General features: G+C 32.2%; 1 protein-coding gene across 2 annotated transcripts in view; it reads right to left on the bottom strand.

Moving 5' to 3' along the window:
* dlc1 (DLC1 Rho GTPase activating protein) overlaps positions 1-19,765 on the bottom strand; it is a 209,771-nt gene that overhangs the window by 106,598 nt on the left and 83,408 nt on the right. The window contains exon 1 of one of the 2 annotated variants that reach the window (XM_056461065.1): positions 11,294-11,463. The exons of the other annotated variant lie outside the window; for it this stretch is intronic. Coding sequence (XP_056317040.1) covers positions 11,294-11,411 — 118 coding nt within the window. The 5' untranslated portion in view covers positions 11,412-11,463. Of the gene's footprint in view, positions 1-11,293; positions 11,464-19,765 lie in introns of those variants that run through there. 2 annotated transcript variants of the gene reach the window in all.

Raw genomic sequence — 19,765 nt, 5'->3', positions numbered from 1 at the left:
CTCCTTAAACCCGAAAATAACACCAATATTTCTGAATAAAGAGTCTCTTTCAGAGTTCTGACTCAGTCCCCATGGCTTTATTCAGTCTTGTAATGGAAAACACGGGTTCTGTTTCCCATTCATAACATTTCTTGAATGATTTATGTCAGACAAAGCCGTTTAAATGTTATGTAATTCCATTAGCCGTTAAGTTTGTCGTCTGGTGGCTTAAAATGAGACATCATGTAAACTGAAGTCTGAACTTTCATCAGTCGATGGCCTGCTGGGTTGTTACGCTGAAAAGCTTCAGCTAATCCACTTCAAATCTATCAGTGGAGAAAGTTAGTTGAGAAAATCACACTAATGTCACGTACACTTCTGAACAACTGAGGAGGATAGTTTAGTTAGATTGGGTTTGTGCTTTTTATTATTACCCGTTAGGTTGGTCTAAAATTGAATGCTGGTTGAGCATTCAATGTGCACCTTTTATAAAACTGCTTTGAAACAATAATTATTGTAAAAAGCGCTATACAAATAAACTTGAACTTCTGTGGACTACAACTATTGGATAAGTTGGTTATTATGTCTGGCAGAAAAAAACTATTTGAAAACTATGTTAAAATTAAATTCTGAATGCAATTATTCTGAAATCTGAATGGAATTATTATAATTGTAATTACATCATGGGAAAAAACGAAGGCATTTGTCATGCTATGAATATTAATTAATTAATTAATTATATACAGCCTGTTTATTTTTCCCCCAATTTCTGTTTAACGGAGAGAAGATTTTTTCAACACATTTCTAAACATTACAGTTTTAATAACTGATCTCTAATAACTGATCTATTTTATCTTTGCCATGATGACAGTAAATAATATTTGACTAGATAATTTTCAAGATACTTCTATACAGCTTAAAGTGGCATGTAAAGGCTTTAATAGGTTAATTAGGTTAACTAGGCAGGTTAGTGTAATTAGGCAAGTTATTCTATAACGATGGTTAGTTCTGTAGACTATCGAAAAAAAATTGCTTAAAGGGGCTAATAATTTTGACCCTTAAATGGTTCATAAAAAATTAAAAACTGCTTTTATTCTAGCCGAAATAAAACAAATAAGACTTTCTCGAGAAGAAAAAATATTGTCAGACATACTGTGAAAATTTCTTTGCTCTGTTAAACATTTTTTGGGAAATATTTACAAAAGAAAAAAAAAATTCAAAGGGGGGCTAATAATTCTGACTTCAACTGTATACTTGTGTATATTCACACAGTTTTGTTAAAGTTCCTTTACAATAGCTGTGTTTTTCCTAATCATTTTTCCAAATTTCTCATTAATATTATTTAAAAAAAATATGTCTATATAGGTTCAATTAGTCCATTTTATTTTTATTTATGTTTTTAGTTAAAGATTAAATATGTTTTATTGCATTATTATTATTTTTAAGTTGGTATTTTTTTGTTAAGTTGCAAAAATAATTTATGTTAATAAAATTATTTTATTAATCTTGCTAACAATCTGTCCATATTTAATATAAACACATGCAGGCACGCACATACACAAACACACCAACGTTTTATATTATATTTCATTACTATTATTATTTAAAAATAGTTTTATTTGATTAATTATTGGTAGAAAATAGAATTTCATTTATGAACAAGTACAGTCATTGTTGAATAAATGAATGAATGAATGACTTCATTAGTTACAAACAATCTGCAGTCTTATTTGATGCCATTAGTGGTGCAATATTTACAAATCATACCTTTAAGATATATTTTTTTCTCAGTCTGCATGTGACGAATATAAATCTCCTCAGACTTTATGAGTGTAAGCTTTGCTTGTTTACACACACACGCATGCACACACACACATGCGCACACACACGCACACACACACACACACACTTCATTTACCATGTCTACACCCACACACTATTGCTCAGTCATTTCCGATACATTATTTAATTACAAACATCCTGTTCACTGAAGCCGCAGCATTCTTGACGATACTCGGAAAGAGGGAAGAGGCCAATGAGTTTAAAGAGGTCGAAAAAAGCAGGGATGATGAGGCAAAAAAAGCAAGCAAGCATGAATATACAGTACTGAAAGTATTTTCAGATATTAATATGGTTCCCCTTTGAATATTGGCAAAACTGAATGGATCGGCCACAAATTAAACGTGACTTTCCCTCTCTTTTAACAAGTACTATTATAATTTATGCTTCATTTAAAAACTAAATACACTTTCGTAGCATAATAATATAGTTAAATTTTTCATATTAGATATGATAGATTTAATGTGATTTCAACTTTTCTCTCTCCCTCTTTCAACACAATTTAATAGATATTTATAAAGAATACAAATATAGATAGGACTTTTATATGAATATTCACCATTATATTTCTGCATATGACTACTGCATTTTATATTATGTCATTGCAGTTCTGGATTGAGAAACGTTCATTCAAAAGAACCTAAATCATAACAAACAAAAAATTAGGTTGATCTACTAGTAATCCACATCCGAAGTAAAAAAAAAACGAAAGAAAAAAGGACATTGACACTCTCAATGAGCCAGAAAACAGGAAATCTGTTCATGTATATGTAAACAGAGGCCAACTAGTGAAGTACTGTGAAGATAAACCTCACTCCTCAGAACCCGAAAAGGTGCTCAGCAACCTGGTTTGAGGCCATGGTCTTTAGCCTGCTTGTTAAAAGCAACCAGCTCCCATGCAGAGAATCAATGGTTAACGGCTCCGAATGGGTTGGATGGTGTGGGACCGTCAGGGTTTTATTGTTGCTGTGACCCGGATGAGAGTAAGGCTTGGGGGGGGGGGGGGGGGGGGGGGGATAAGTGTAACAGAGGCCAACTAGTAATCCTAATTATTATATAGGACAATATTTATGATGACCTATACTCTCATTCTGGCATAATAGTTGAGATTCTCTGCAGCTGTACCATGCCTGTTTTGGAATGAAATGCTAATGTTCTAATTCAATTCAATTAATTATGCTAAGCTAAGCTAAATGTAACCTTCAGAACAACAAATCAGCTGAATAGACTTGTAAATAGAGCCTATTTGTTTTTTTTAACTGTTCCTTTAAATGGATAATTTACCCGAAACTTTATTTTACAGATCCACATATACAAATTGTACCTGAAATAGTAGATCAACCATGTAATTCTGGAATAAACTTACTACAATTTGGGACACATTTTTTCTTCTTCTTCTTTTATATACTATTGTGTGTAAATGGGATGCAGCAGTAGCCTGAGAAAGTGTTTATGGTCTGCCGTAACCCTCCTATCCACCTCTCTTTCATCTGAGGCCAGGGGAAGATACCTTGACCCTGGCTGGAAAACATCCATCAGCCCAGAGCTGTGCTGGGGAACGAGAGGAGATCCACAATCCACACCCTCAGGTCCTCCAGAGCCACAGAAAAAGCACTTCAAGAGAGAATAGCCTACTTTATGGCTGAAGTTAGAGAGGAAGGTCACAGAGGATGATTTATGACGGAGCGTCAGGTGATGCTGGAAAAAAACAAGCACTGACTGGGGGGGGAGATGCAATATGTAACCTGCCAGCTCTGCTCATGAATATTAATTATGTGATGATATATTCGCCCAGTTTGACAGTATTTGCTAAATTGATTATACGTGTGGATTTTCACTATTTTTAGATGTTTAGCTTATTAATTCATCTTAAATACATTAAATTATTAAAATCATTTTAAATTTTAAATAAAAAATGAATGTTTCTTTAATTTAAATTATTATTAAATTATTTTTTTAATAATAATTATATATAATATTATATATAGTATTTACATATACAATAAAAAAGACTTACAATAAAAACATAAAATACAGAATTACATTAAAATAATTCATATTTATATTCATTGATTCATTTTCTTGTCGGCTTAGTCCCTTTATTAATCTGGGGTCGCCACAGCGGAATGAACCACCAACTTATCCAGCATTTGTTTCACGCAGCGGATGCCCTTCCAGCCCCTCCCATCTCTGGGAAACACATACACACTCATTCACACTCATACACTACGGACAATTTAGCCTACCCAATTCACCTGTACCACATGTCTTTGGGGGAAACCGGAGCACCCGGAGGAAACCCACGCGAACGCAGAGAGAACATGCAAACTCCACACAGAAATGCCAACTGATCCAGCCGAGGCTTGAACCAGCGACCTTCTTGCTGTGAGGCGACAGCACTACCTACTGTGCCACTGCGTCACCTCATATTTATATTATATTCCTAAATACTTTTTATAGACAGCAGGTAAAATAAGTATTGAACACGTCATGCTTTTTTCCTGGGAAGAATAGTTAAACCAGACTTGGGTAAAAAAAAAAAAAACAATACAAACATAAAAATAAAACAAAACAATATAAAACAAAACAAATAACAATGCAATAACAATAGAATGACACAAGGAGAAAGTACTGAACCTGAACTACTGAAATGTATTTAATACTTATATAAAAGGCTTTTTTGGTGATGGCAGCTTAAAGACGCCTCTCATATGAAGAATGAAGTCACATGAATTGCTCAGCTGTGAGTTTTTCACAGACTTCAACAGAGTGTAAAAATCTTGATGGTTATGTGGGTCTCGTCTATCAAATGAGAGCTTTATTTTGTATTTATTATTGGATTTAAGTCAGGTGACTTGATTTTCTTTCTCCAAAAGCATTTGAGAGTTTCCTTGGCTGTGTTTTGGATCATTGTCTTGCTGAAATGTCCTCTCTGGTTTCATCTTCATCGTCCTGATAATGTAGACGTTTGACTGAAGCAGCAAATATTAATTAAAATGATGAAGAACAGAGAATTGCTGAAGAACTACTGAGAGATTTCAGCTGCTGTCTGGGCTTTCACTGTCTTTCTACACCTTCCTTTCTTCATGTGTTCAATACTTATTACCGGTCATTTCATTTTCTTACACATGACTTAATTTGTTAACAAATTAGATTTGTTTTATTTGCATACTTGTTACTAACATCCGGGGAAAATTTCAAGCCTTTAGATATATGTTTTCTGAAAAAAGGGTGACGTGTTCAATACTTATTTTTCTAGCTGTATAAAAAACATTATAACAGCAATAAAGGAAACATACATACTTAAACAACAATTCAATTCAATTAAATTGTAAATTAAAACACAAACAAATAATAAAACAAACAATAAATTAATGAATGATAATGAAAATAAGTGAATAAACAAAATAAAAGAAATTATAAAAAACAATACCAAATCACATACATTTATAAAGAGCCTTAAATTAACTTCAACATTAGTTAATAATTTAAAGTGATTTATTATCAGTGATAATTTTTATGTAGTCAAGTCAGAAATATTTTAGTCATCTGCTGTAAAACAAAATAATACATAAAATGTCATAAAGAGCATAAAGACATTAAAATCTACAAATCACTTTTATTCATAAATTGAGCAGATTAAATTAAAATCTAAACTGATATTCATCTTTTAAGAAAAATTTGTGTATTGAGAGTACATCAAAACAATCTTCTTGTGTATTTGCTCAGTTCTCTTTCAACACCACTGCTTTCTAGAATCTCCTGCTAACTGCTAGTTATAAAACTCTAAATACTTAAGCTATAATGACTCTTATGCTTGTGCTTCAGGGTATAGAGTAAGCATAAGAGAGAAAAACGAGAAGTTGATAGACCATTCAGAGAATGATAACAGTGGGTAAAAGTATTTGCTAAGTCCTGACTTACTCACTGATAATGCTACACCTCCATTCAGCAGCTATCAAGCTAAACAGTTACTAGACGCACCTCAGCTATAAAGTTATTTATCAACAAAAAATGACTTATTAAGGCAAACGCTAGGATGCTGGTTTCAGTGTGTTTGTGACTGTTGTTGAGCTCTGAACGTTCTGTACACTCTAGCACAGGAACATCAGCACATCTTATCACTCTCGATGAGCCAGAAAACAGGAAAGCTGTTCATGTATTCGCTGTTAAAAAATCTAATTAACCTTTCAAATCATTTTAACTTATATTACATTAAACTGAATTATTAACTGATATGTAAGACATATAAATGTTTAACAGGCACAGTAACTGGTCATTTATTTTATTAACATAACATATAATACTAAATAAAATATAAAAACATGTTGTTGTAATGACTTATGAATTACATAGTGTAAAGTTTTAAGTGTAGCATTGTAAATCAACAGAGAGATATAACCTAGCCCATATTTTAGCTTCTCAACCGCTACTTTGAAATTACTGAAAAATAAATGACCTAGCAGAAAATAGTTGTGGCATTAGTACAAAATAATAACAATAATAAAATTATAAAATAAATAAATAAATAAAACAAAATAAAATATATAAAAAATAAGATATTGAAATAAAAAATATATATAAAATAAAAATGACTTCCCCTGTATAATCAGAAACAGACAGCTTTAGCTGAGAGAAGAAAAATAAACCAACTCTGATAATAAAGCTTCAAAATATTATTATGTCAAATGCAGTCTATTTTTGTTGTTGGTTCATCTTGGACAGACAAAATAAAATAATAATAAAAAAAATAAATTAAATAAAAATATCTAAATATATAAATTTAATTATTATTAAATATAAACTAAATATATCTTTTTTTAATTACATATATATATATATATATATATATATATATATATATATATATATATATATATATATATATATATATATATATATATATATATATATAGTAAACAGTAGCTGAGGCATCAGTAAAAAAAAATATGAAAAGGAATAAAATAATAAAATTAAATTAAACAAATAAAAAATAAAAATGACTTCCCCTGTATCTAATCTGAGATAGCTATCCCTTTAGCTGAGAGAAGAAAAAAAACATCAACTCTGATATTAAAGCTTCAAAATACTAGTAGAAACAGATTTATTATTAGATCAATTAAGTGTCAAATGCAATACATTTTTTGCTGAAAAAAACAAAACAAAACAAAACAAAACAAAACAAAATAAAATAAAATAAAATAAAATAAAATAAAATAAAATAAAATAAAAAACTACTTCTACTGTATCTAATCTGGGACGGGCCACTTAAGATGAGAGACTGAAAAAAAACACTAACACAGATATATTAAAGCTTCAAAATACTATTACAAACAGGCCTATTTTTAGATCACTTAGGTGTCAAATGCAGTCTATTTTTATTGGTTCATCTTTCACAGACAGATTCTTTTTTTTCTTTAAACATTAGATATAAAGGGACAAAGACTTTAATTTATTATTACATAAACATTTGTAACATTTAATGATTACATTATTACATTATTATATTAAATGGAAATGGAAATTATAATCAAATACTTTTGAAATTAACAAATGCATTTAAAGTAATTCATAAAAAAAATTCATATAAAGCCAAATAGAAATATAATACTGGTAGAAATAATAGAAAAAGGAACAGATCAAAAACTATTAATAATTATTAATAATAAACCATATTACTATAATAATAATAATAATAATAATAATAATAATAATAATAATAATAATAATAATAATAATTAAAATACTACTACTACTACTACTACTACTACTACTACTACTACTACTACTACTAATAATAATAATAATAATAATAATAACAATAATTAAAATACTACTACTACTACTACTACTAATATTAATAATAATAACAACAATAATAAAAATACTAGTACTACTAATAATAATAATAAAAGCTGAACCTGGTATAAAAACTAAACCTAACTAAAATTGCTAAACCTAGTTACCATAGTAAATGGTAGGTTATTGCCCCTATATAGGTTAGGTTTTTGAATAAAGCACAGCACTGAATAAAGCATTAGACCCACTGCTACAGCTCATGAAAATTTCAGTGTGTGCTGCATCCAGTGGTGGGTTTCAAGAGTGTTTTGCAGTTTCTTTTTCATCAAGATAGATATGAAACTGTTATAAAAACATAAAAGAAACCTTAGCTGATGGTTCACTGTCTGACATTTTTAATTGATGAGAAAGTGAAGTGCATGAAGCCTAGAGGTTCAGGTCTTTGGGATAAAACCTTAGACACACACACACACATACAAAAGCCACAGAAAGGTAATCCATTCCCTGCTCTCTCTCTCTCTCACAAACACACTAAATAAACCACTTATGATTTCCCAGCACTGACAATCTGACATCTTTAAAGCACTGCAACAATGACGAAGCATTTCCGGGCTGCTCTGCAGATCATAATAGTATCATCTTTAATCATAATTCATTCTGTGTAAAACACTGACGTCGACAATATATTAGTACTACAGAACAGCCTGCATTACAAGGCAAAAAGGGACTCAGGAACCACCTTCGTGTTATGATTTTAGTAAAAAAAAGTAGGATTGGTAACGCTTTACCTGGAAACCTGGTTCTAGAATCAATGGATTTGTTTATCCATGATTTTGTGATTATTTTTTTCTTTATACATAAAGAATTAAATAATAATTTTGTACATTATTATTATAAGTCACATTTCTATTACTGATTGTGTGACGAGTTTCAATTGTTGGACTCCCAATGATTCAGAGTTGATTCTTATTGGTAACACTTTACTTGAATAGATGTTTATAAGGCTGTCATTACTGTCATATTTATAATGGCTTCATGGCAGTCATGTTTATGACAGATTTATGGCAAGCTTTGTTGTCTTGGAAAAGTCAAATTGTTATGTCAAAGACAAAACATGTTGAGATGTACTTGTTTATGTCAAGTGTTATAACAAACAATGTCATCTTTAAATTTCAAATGTCATTACAGAGCAAATAACACTTGATAATACTAATAATAATTAATAATAATAATAATTACTTACATTTTATATAGCACTTTTCTAGACACTCTACACATTGCGGGGAATCTCCTTATCCACCACCAGTGTGCAGTATCCACCTGGATGACTTGACGGCAGCCATATTGTGCCAGACGGCACACCATATACCAGCTGATTGGTGAAGAGGAGACATAGTGATGAAGCCAATTATGATATGGGTATGGTTAGGAGGCCAGTGGGCAAACCCCTAATCTTTTTTTTTTTTTTTTGAAGGATATCCTGGGATTTTTAATGACCATAAAGAGTCGAGACCTCGGTTTAAAGTCTAATCTGAAAGATGGCGCTCACTGAGCAGGATAGAGTCCCCATCAATATACTGCTGGCCTCACTAACACCACTTCCGGCAGCAACCTAGCTGTTTCCCGTCCAGGTACTGACTGGGCGCAGCCCTGCTTAGCTTTAGTGGTCGAACATGTGAGAGTTGCAGAGAGCTAGCTGCTGGCAACTGTCACATAATGACAGTTGTTATAGGCATGCCTAAAATCTTATTCACATTCATGATATGTGTCATGATTATAAAGGTTTCATGACAGTTTTATGAACACCCCTTCAAGTAAAGTGTTACCTTAGGATTTTGAGTTGATTACAATAAGACTTGATTCTGAGTCATTGGGAGAGCAGCAGATGAAACAGCTCACGAACAGGAATAGAAATGTGGCTTTAATTACAGGGAAAAATATCATTGTATTAACCTTGATCTGGTATGGCAATGCTGAGTCATTTGTCAATATAAAGAAAAAAAACCCCACAACAATATGGATGAATAAACAAATCCATTGATCCTAGGAATCAGAATTTGAATCCAATAAATGTAAAAAAAGAGGAAATTAATAATAATATTATTAATAATAATACATTCAATTAATTATGCTAAGCTAAATGTAACCTTCAGAACAAGAAATCAGCTGAATAGACTTGTAAATAGAGCCTCTTTGTTTTTTTTAAGTGTTCCTTTAAATGGATAATTCATGCGAAACTTTATTTTACAGATCCACATATACAAATTGTACCTGAAATAGATCAACAATGTAATTCTGGAATAAACTTACTACAATTTGGGACACATTTTTTCTTCTTCTTCTTTTATATACTTTTGTGTGTAAATGGGATGCAGCAGTAGCCTGAGAAAGTGTTTATGGTCTGCCGTGACCCTCCTATCCACCTCTCTTTCATCTGAGGCTAGGGGAAGATACCTTGACCCTGGCTGGAAAACATCCATCAGCCCAGAGCTGTGCTGGGGAACGAGAGGAGATCCACAATCCACACCCTCAGGTCCTCCAGAGCCACAGAAAAAGCATTTCAAGAGAGAATAATAATAATAATAATAATAATAATAATAATAATAATAATAATAATAATAATAATAATAATAATAATAATAATAATAATGATTGATGATGATGATAATATTGATAATAATAATAATAATAATAATAATAATAATAATAATAATAATAATAATAATACTAAAAATAACAATAATAATAATAATAATAATAATAATAATAAAAATACTACTACTACTACTACTACTACTACTACTACTAATAATAATAATAATAATAATAAACATGTAAATATTACTATAAAATAAATAATTATAAATAAAGTAAAAGATGGAACATAACAAACTGTTTTTCTTGTTATTTTTAGTCTGTGCCAATTACACATTTTAAATTAAATAAATACATTTGACTATTGAGTTATTTATCCAACTGTAAAGAATTATGAAGCAGCACAATGAAGTAAAAGTGAAATTCAGATTATATTGATTTATTTACACCATACACATCATTTAAATGTTCGGGACTACATGGCTTTCCCCTCCTTTTTGTGTTTTTTGTTTACTCACAAAAGCTGTGTTTACTTAAAACACACAACAAAAAGACAACAAATACACTACAATAAAAAACTTTAATATTGGTAAATATTAATAATTAGTTTTATACAAACGTACCCTCGGACTTATTTCCAAAATATGCCTATATTATAATTTATACCATGTAAATATAGGAATAATTGATCCACAGTATCCAATGCCAGTTGCACTTTATTGAAATGTGTACTAGGTTAAATAAGGTAACCATTCTACAAGGGTTAATGTTAAGCTCAGTGGTGAGTTTAGGGATATCACCAATTATCTTTCAGTTTATGTAATGACTATGATAATTACACACTATGTAGTTGTGAAACAGGATTCAAAATAGTGCTAACCTGACACCTTAAATGACCCACTAAAGCATGTATTTAAGAAAAATAAAAACATTTGCAAATATGAACTGATTATCCTCTCAAAAAACAACTACACTCACCAAACTCAAGCACCAAAATGATATAAATAGGCCATATTTCTTCTCAGAAACATTTTTTTTTATATATACGCACATCCACACCCTCACATCCCCATCGTCTCACCTGTCAGCCTGAAGTCTTGTATGTTTCCATTAAAGAGATCCAGAGCTCTGCTTGTGGAGGATCTGATGTGTTCACTCAGAGATCTCTGAAGAAGCAGCAAACGCATAGATCTCGACATCTTCCCTGTCGCTTCTAGATTCTCATCCTCCTCCCTCAGTCCGCTTTCTACGTCCGGTTTAGCATGCAGTGCTGCAGTGTGCATTAGGGAGTTTCTACTGCAATGCTCTCTCATCCAGTCCTGCGCTACTCTGTGTGTGTGTGCGTACGGGTGTGTGGGACAGAGTGCTTTCTGATTCAGGCCTCGGTGCCTGCGCAATGTGAATATTTCAAAAAGCCACATTTGTGTAATTTAAGTGCACTTTCTTGCTCTTTGTGTGTCCTTCAAGCCGCTACTTGTCTTCACGTTGTCAGTTTGCATTCTGAACATCTAAGTGGCCGTACTGATGGAGGCGAAACGTACGTCATCTGAATTCATCTCAGCGCATTCATTCATTCTGCTTGAGCAAGCATGTACTCTAACATGAGAGAAAGTCACAAACAATCATCCGATGCTAAGATTGCACATGGAAACACAAGAAAATAAGACGTAGCGCAGTGACAAGGAGCTTCCCTACAAAATTATAGATCACACTTTACAATAACGTTTCTTTACTGTATTTACTAACATGAAATATACTTGTACAAGACACTGTAAATCATAGGTCTCAAACTCAATTGCTGGAGGGCTGCAGCTCTGCACAGTTTTGCTAAAACCCTAATCAAACACAGCTGATCCAACTAATCGAGGTGTTCAAGACTACTAGAGACTAATAATTAGGTGTTAGCTGGAGGTGGTTGGAGCTAAAATCTGCAGAGCTGTGGCCCTCTAGGAATTGAGTTAGAGGCGTCATGGTGGCACAGTGAGTAGCACGATCGCCTCACAGCAAGAAGGTCGCTGGTTCGAGCCTCGGCTGGGTCAGTTGGCATTTCTGTGTGGAGTTAGCATGTTCTCCCCGTGTTCACGTGGGTTTCCTCTGTACAGTCCAAAGACATGTGTTATAGGTCAATTGGGTAAGCTAAATTGTCCGTAGTGACCTTGATCTTTACTTTGTTGACATTTGATGTAGAAAATTCAACTCTAAAGTTGAACAAAGTGACTCTTATTGACACTTTAGTACTTTGAATAATAATGTAGCGTCTAAGATTCACCACACTGTAAAACCCAGCAGTCAACTTTACCAAATAAAATGAGTGTAGTTAACTCAAAATTGACTGAAAGTAAATTCTTCTCATTTGAAAAGAGTTTCGAACTCAGAGTTTAAAGGTCACGAGTTAATTAAATACCTCATTACTTTAACTTAAATGAAGTTCACGGTACTCATATAGATTCGTTTTTAACACAAATGGTTTGTAGCAATCGTTTTCCTCAAACGGTTGAGTTGCCTTAACTTATTGGGCTTTACCGTACTCAGTTGATTTTAGTTCTCTTCATTTAATGAGCTTTACTGTGCTCAAATTGCTTCGTTTACTTAAATAGATTAAGTGTACAGTAGTCATTAGAATTAGTTTTAGAACTTAAATTGTTTGTAGCAATCGGTTTCCTCGAATGATTTGAGTTACCTTAATTTTTCACGTTTTACCGGTACTATGGTAGTATCGTGATACTATGGCTCCAAAATACTGCCACTGTAGTTTATAAACGGTAATCATTAACAGTCTATCTACAATACATAATGTTGCATGTGGAAAAGTCACTAAAATGCTCACATGCTAGTTCAACAATAGACCATTTTTATTTGCTCACAATTTAGTGAGGTGGGGTGGGGTTGTTTGAGGGTTGGTGGTTAATCAAGCAAAACAAAACAAATCAAGGAATAAAAAACAATCAAGCTACATTTTTTATATATAAAACTACTTATACTTAAAAAATAATTACAGAGTAATGCCATGGTTTAGAACAAAACTCCATTTCAAGACTTTGTGTATGAAACGCCAAGCTTTTGTCTGGTTTATCTAACGTCTGAGTACATTTTTGCTAATTTAAGTAAATCCACATTCCAAGTAAATCCTACTGTATATTGCTCTACCAGGCTCCAAGTGAAAGTTATGTAACATTAATATTTAAATGAACTGGATTAGGCCAGTTAAACAATACCTGTTGTTTTGCATGGATGCTGATAGCCACTCATACCCTTTGTGCAAGAAAAAAAAAAATTGTGGTTAATAATATTCAGGATTAATTATTTGAGTCCACTCTGACACTTAGCACACACTCATTCATTTTAACTGTCATTGTGATTTATTGTTCAATACGTATATATTTATGGTTCATGAACTCGGCTTTCATATTATGATAATTAAACACCAAAGGACAAAAACTGTCATTGTATCTACTTTTTCACTAAATATAACAGTGTTCAGCAATTTGCTAAGTAAGAGAAGCACTGATTTATTAAAGTGATATATTAATGTGAAGGAGGCATGTGCTCTCTCTCTGTGCCTGAGAGTGTGTTTGTTGGGGTGTGAAATGACAAGGTTTGTGAGCATTCAAAGAGAGTTGATAAGTGAAGATAATAGTAACAACTGTGTGTTTAGAAGACTTCGCCAAGAGGACGTAAGTTTGGGATTAGTGCTTCTGCTTCCCCTGTAATGCACCAGTGAAGCGAGTGACCAGGGCTAATTGTCCAGTGAAGAGATGCACTACAATGGAGACTTAAGAATAGCACAGAGAACACACACACACATACACACACCTGCTAATTTACTTTATGACCTCTGAGTAAGGCTAGAGGAGACAAGCTTTATTTCTTGCTCTATCTCTCTTTTCCGCTCAGAAATCAAGAACAAGATTGATTAATCAATAAAGCCTATAGTATAAAATAAAATCACTAAAAAAACTTTAAATATTTCCACTGTCAATACATGAAAATAATAACAAACAAACAAAAAATATTAAAATAATTAATTAATTAATTTATTTATGTAGTTATTATCTGCAGTTAAATTTATAGTAAATTTTACAGAGAATAAATAAATAAATATTCACCTATTTATTTATTTATTTTTTATTATTATCTGCAGTTACATTTATAGTATAATTTACAGAGAATAAATAAATAAATATTCATCTATTTATTTATTAATTCATTAATTCATTCATTCATTCATTCATTCATTTATTTATTTATTTATTTATTTATTTATAATCTGCAGTTAAATATATATTATATTTTACAGAGAATAAATAAATAAATAAATATTCATCTATGCATTTATTCATTTATTTATTTATTGTCTGCAGTTAAATTTATAGCATAATTTACAGAGAATAAATAAATAAATATTCATCTATTTATTTATTCATTCATTCATTTATTTATTCATTTATTTTATTATCTGCAGTTACATTTATATTATAATTTAAAGAAAATAAATAAATAAATATTCATCTTTTTATTTTTTTATTTATTTTATCTGTAGTTAAATTTATATTATAATTTACAGAGAATAAATAAATAAATAAATATTCATCTTTTTATTTATTTATTTATTTTATCAGTAGTTAAATTTATATTATAATTTACAGAGAATAAATAAATAAATAAATATTCATCTTTTTATTTCTTTATTTCTTTATTTCTTTATTTCTTTATTTCTTTATTTATTTATTTATTTATTTTATCTGTAGTTAAATTTATATTAAAATGTTCTCCTTTAACTCCCTTCAATTAGCATTGGAAACAAAGTATGACATTTTAAGTTTTTTGCACAATTTAAAAAAATACACCACAGTAAATGTATGTATCCAAGTAATTTTTCTAAATAGATGGAAACAAACAGTTTTTCTCAATTGCTTTGGTACATTTTTCTAAACTTGAACATTTTCTAAATTGTGAGTGCAAATCTCAAAACTGTTTGATGGAACTTCAGAGCTTTATTGCATGTTTGCAAAATGTAGTTACTCCCCCAAAACATTTCATTCATTCTTCAAAACCTAGTCATTTTATTTAGTAATTTGGCCAAGGCCACTAAATAATTAAGTGTATTTGTCATAGTGCTTTCTCAGTGATGGGTTGCAGCTGGAAGGGCGTCCGCTGCGTAAAAATCATATGCTGGATAAGTTGACAGTTCATTCCACTGTGGCGACCCCAGATTATGAATGAAAATGAATGAATGTCATAGTGCATGTGAGCCACACTGCTTAAAATTATTTTCTTTTTTTCCCACCATGACAGTCAACCATGGAAATCAATAGTACATAGAAAAAAATAACATTTGTATTTAAACAGTACATTTATATGTCTATGTCTATGCTATATATATATATATATATATATATATATATATATATATATATATATATATATATATATATATATATATGCTACCAAACTTGTTTAATAAATATATAACGCAAATTGTATTGCAACTAGATGTCATTTACCAATTTATCAAACATTACAAACAATGTCAATATCAGATATTTATGGTGTAAACGTGCATATACAAATGTTTGATAATTGAATAAACAGTTTTCAGTGTGATGGCTTTCACAATGAAAAATGTTCAAGAAGTCGTGAAGAGTTTGATAGTTTAAATGAGAATTGACTCATCAGTTGTGATTAACAAGCCGTTTGCAGTTCGTTTTTGTCCAAACTACAGACAATTGTACTTACTGTTTGCACACATGTGACAAAGCAATTGCAATTCACTTAAATCAATACGAAATGCCACTCTGAAGTGAACAATAAGCTATTTGTACTAAAATTCTATCAAAAATTGAGCCAAAAATTAAGAAAAACTGCAAAGCAATAACACAAAACAATAATAAAATACAAATAGTAAATCACTACATAAGTGAATTATTTCTGTATGAATAAAGCAATAATGAAGTCAATAATTCTACCCAGCAGCATTTTAAAAGTTACATTTGAAATTTAATTAGTGGATTCTGACATTTTTAAAGTAGAGAAAAGAGAAAAGAAACTGAATTTCCCACAAACAAACAAATCAATAAATAAACTAAATTACTTTTCTATCAGCATATAGTTTATGAATGATCAAAATCTATCAGGCTTTTCAAGTACATACACTTTCACATTTCACCCTCGCATCATAAATTACAATATGAAACCCACAACAATTGTCCTGAGAATGCCATGATGTCTCAGCATGTGTAATGCTAGAAGTCTGGAAACATTTCGGCCTACTTTCAGTTTTGTACTAAATCACACAAATAAGAACACACACGTTTTTTCTCGTATTTTGGGACACATCCAAACTCTTTCATTCATCTCTCCTGAACATTCCATTCATGCAGTGATTGTATCAAAACCATGAAAAGTTCATCTCAATGTTAGTGAATGAGAAGCCTTTGTTGTTGCCAGAGAAGAACAAATGTCTCGCTCGGATTGGGATAATCAACGTGTCTCCCTGTCTAACCTAAGAAGAGACATAAGGCTGATGCTATTAAGATGGAGCGAGACTGATACAAAAGAAGAGAAAGAAAGCTGGCGATAGTGTGTGGCAGCCAACAGACTGATCCTGATACTGTGAACAGAAGGATTACTAAAAATGACCTACAAACACGAAAACAATGAGCAACGAGTTCAAGAGGTAAACCAGCAGAATATTGCACATCATCCAGCAAAACACATAGGCGGATGGTATTTGAATTAATATAGGTGGACAAAAGCTGAATGTGTTTACTTCAGTACGGTAATTGGTAACAATTTTGTACTTATTGTTAAATATCTATATACTTTCAATCATTCAATCATCCACAGTGGAATGAACCACCAACTTATACAGCTTACTCGGTACTGGGAAACACCCATACACTCTCACATTCACACACATACACTATGGCCACTACACCCGGAGGAAATCCACGCGAACATGAGTAGAACATACTAACTCCACACAGAAATGCAAACTGACCCAGCCAGGACTCGAACCAGTGACGTTCTTGCTGTGAGGCGACAGTGTTAACCACTGAGGCACCATAATAATGAGAATTAATGAGAATGAAGTCTTATGGTTTGTTCAGATGCAACAAACATTGCAAATGGGCCTCCGTTTTGTTTATTTACTTTTTTAAATGTGTTTTGGGGATTTTTTAAAGGGATTTTTTTGTAATCCCTTCCAAACATGCCATGTCTTTTCTTTTTTTCTAATTGTACTGCCATGAACTTTATGATTTCACATACTTAATGAGGACTGTAGAGCCTGTGAAGTCCTTGAGGGGCCTACCATTTCTCTGAGCATCACTTGGTCTGATCTTGTGGTGAATTTGCTGGGAAGTCCACTCCTGGGAATGTCCTCCACTTGTGAATAAACTTCTTAACTGTGGAATGAGTTTGGAATGCTAGATTGACAGCAGCAACTGTTGCTTCTCAGAGATCATTGCTGATGTTTTTCCAACTTGGCAATGTGTTAACACACCTGAAAGCTGAAAATGTCTTTTTTAAAGTGAGGCACACACTTGAAGAAGAATATTAAAGGTGTTTGATTTGCTTGGATTAGAATTCATTCCTACTGGGTGTTTTATTTGTGTTAAGAAAAAAATAAATGGCATGATGTAATGTGAATGTTATGTTTTTGCCAAGTACAATGTGATCTTGGATTAATATCTATGGTGATCCTGGACATCTTTTTTGTTTAATGTAATCCCTATTCCCTATCCCTAAACCCAACCATAACTGTAAATTATTCCCAAAATCAGAGCGGAATAATAGTTGGATAATCTAATAAGCATAAACTTAACATAAACAGTAAACATATCCCTTAATTCTGATTGGCTAATTGGAATGTGCGGGCGACACGGTGGCGCAGTAGGTAGCACATTCACCTCACAGCAAGAAAGGTCACCTCGGCTGGGTCAGTTGGAATTTTTGTGGGGAGTTTGCTTGTTCTCCCCGTGTTCATGTGGGTTTCCTCCGGGTGCTCCGGTTTCCCCTACAAGTCCAAAGACATGTGGTATAGGTGAATTGAGTATGTTAAAACTGACCATAGTGTATGTGTGTGTGAGTGAGTGTGTGTGGATGTTTTCCGGTGATGGGTTGCAGCTGGGAGGGCATCCGCTGTGGAAAACATGTGCTGGATAATTAGCTGTTCATTCCACTGTGGCGACCCCAGATTATTAAAGGGACTAAGCCAAAAAGAAAATGAATGAATGAAAAAATGAATGAATAATTGGAATGTTATTCCAGGATCAACATGGTGAAATCAAGATATGGGGTGTGATATACAGTCCGACATGTTGTTTTGCATCTGTGGTTTTATTTTTCAAATAATTGTACTGCTAGCAATCCTAATTAGTGATAGTAAAGTTACATGTAAGGTTAAAACACAGTGGGCACCTTGACAATGAAAATGCAAAACGATTTGATGTCAAAACGCAGCAGGCACAGGATGTCAACATGACGTCAGATTGACGTTGTACCCTAAAGTCGTGGGGACGTTGCAATTTGTTTGGAGATGAAAATCGGGTTGACGTCAGAACAAAACGCCAGGTCAACATCAGTGTCCAACATCCAACCTAAAATCAACCTTTAATATCAACAACTAGTGTTACAGCTTGACGTCATTGTTGACATTACCATTAAGACATCTAACAGACGTCTGATTTTGATACCTGACAAATAAATGTCAGCATTTAACACAATATGACTTTGGTTTAAGATGTTGGCTCGACATTGGATTTTGGTCACTTTCAAAAACAACCTAAAATCAACCAAATATCAACGTCATTTGATGTTGTTATTGGATGTCAAAATAACGTCTTTATACGCTGACTAGACATTATATTTTGGTCACCTGATGTCATGAACTAAATCTAACCTAATATTAATATCTCATGTTGTGTGCTGGGAACCTTGACATCCATTTAACATTCACACACTGATGCAGTGTAAAAAAGTATATGATCAATTAGTCCTGACAGCACATGTTTTTAGTTCATTGTAACTTACTAACTGTTTTAAGTCACTTTAACATAAGTTCAATGGACTCATAAGGTCAATTTGATTTAGCTTAAAAATTTAAGGCAACCATGATTTTTTACAGTACGCCTATATATCTCTACAAATGCATGTAAGCTACTATTATTTAAAAAAAAAGACAGAGACAGGACTCCTGTAGGAATGTACCATGTCCTGTAATTGATTATTGATGTTTTTTATCTCAAATGTTAGATGTCCATTTGATGTCGTTTTGACATCAAAGTAGTTTACATATATTGAAGGGATCCATAATCCAGTGAAAATCTGTAACTTCTAATTGAATCTTTCAGATAATTAAAACTTTCCTTATATTGTGTTTTGTTATGTATTGTGTTTTTTTTTATTGTCAACATCAAGGTGTCTGCAGGAATACATTTCTTTCCTAAAAGGTCCACAATGCCAAAAGTGTCTGTAGTTGAAAAATACACCCATAGACAGAGCAGCAGTCTTCAAACAGATGCCTTTCGAAAACAAAGGTTTTCCCTACAGG

Source organism: Danio aesculapii, chromosome 1, assembly GCF_903798145.1.
Source record: "Danio aesculapii chromosome 1, fDanAes4.1, whole genome shotgun sequence".
Taxonomy (NCBI): Eukaryota; Metazoa; Chordata; class Actinopteri; order Cypriniformes; family Danionidae; genus Danio; species Danio aesculapii.
The sequence above is the reverse complement of the archived record's forward strand: the minus strand, read 5'-3'. Positions and strand labels throughout refer to the sequence as shown.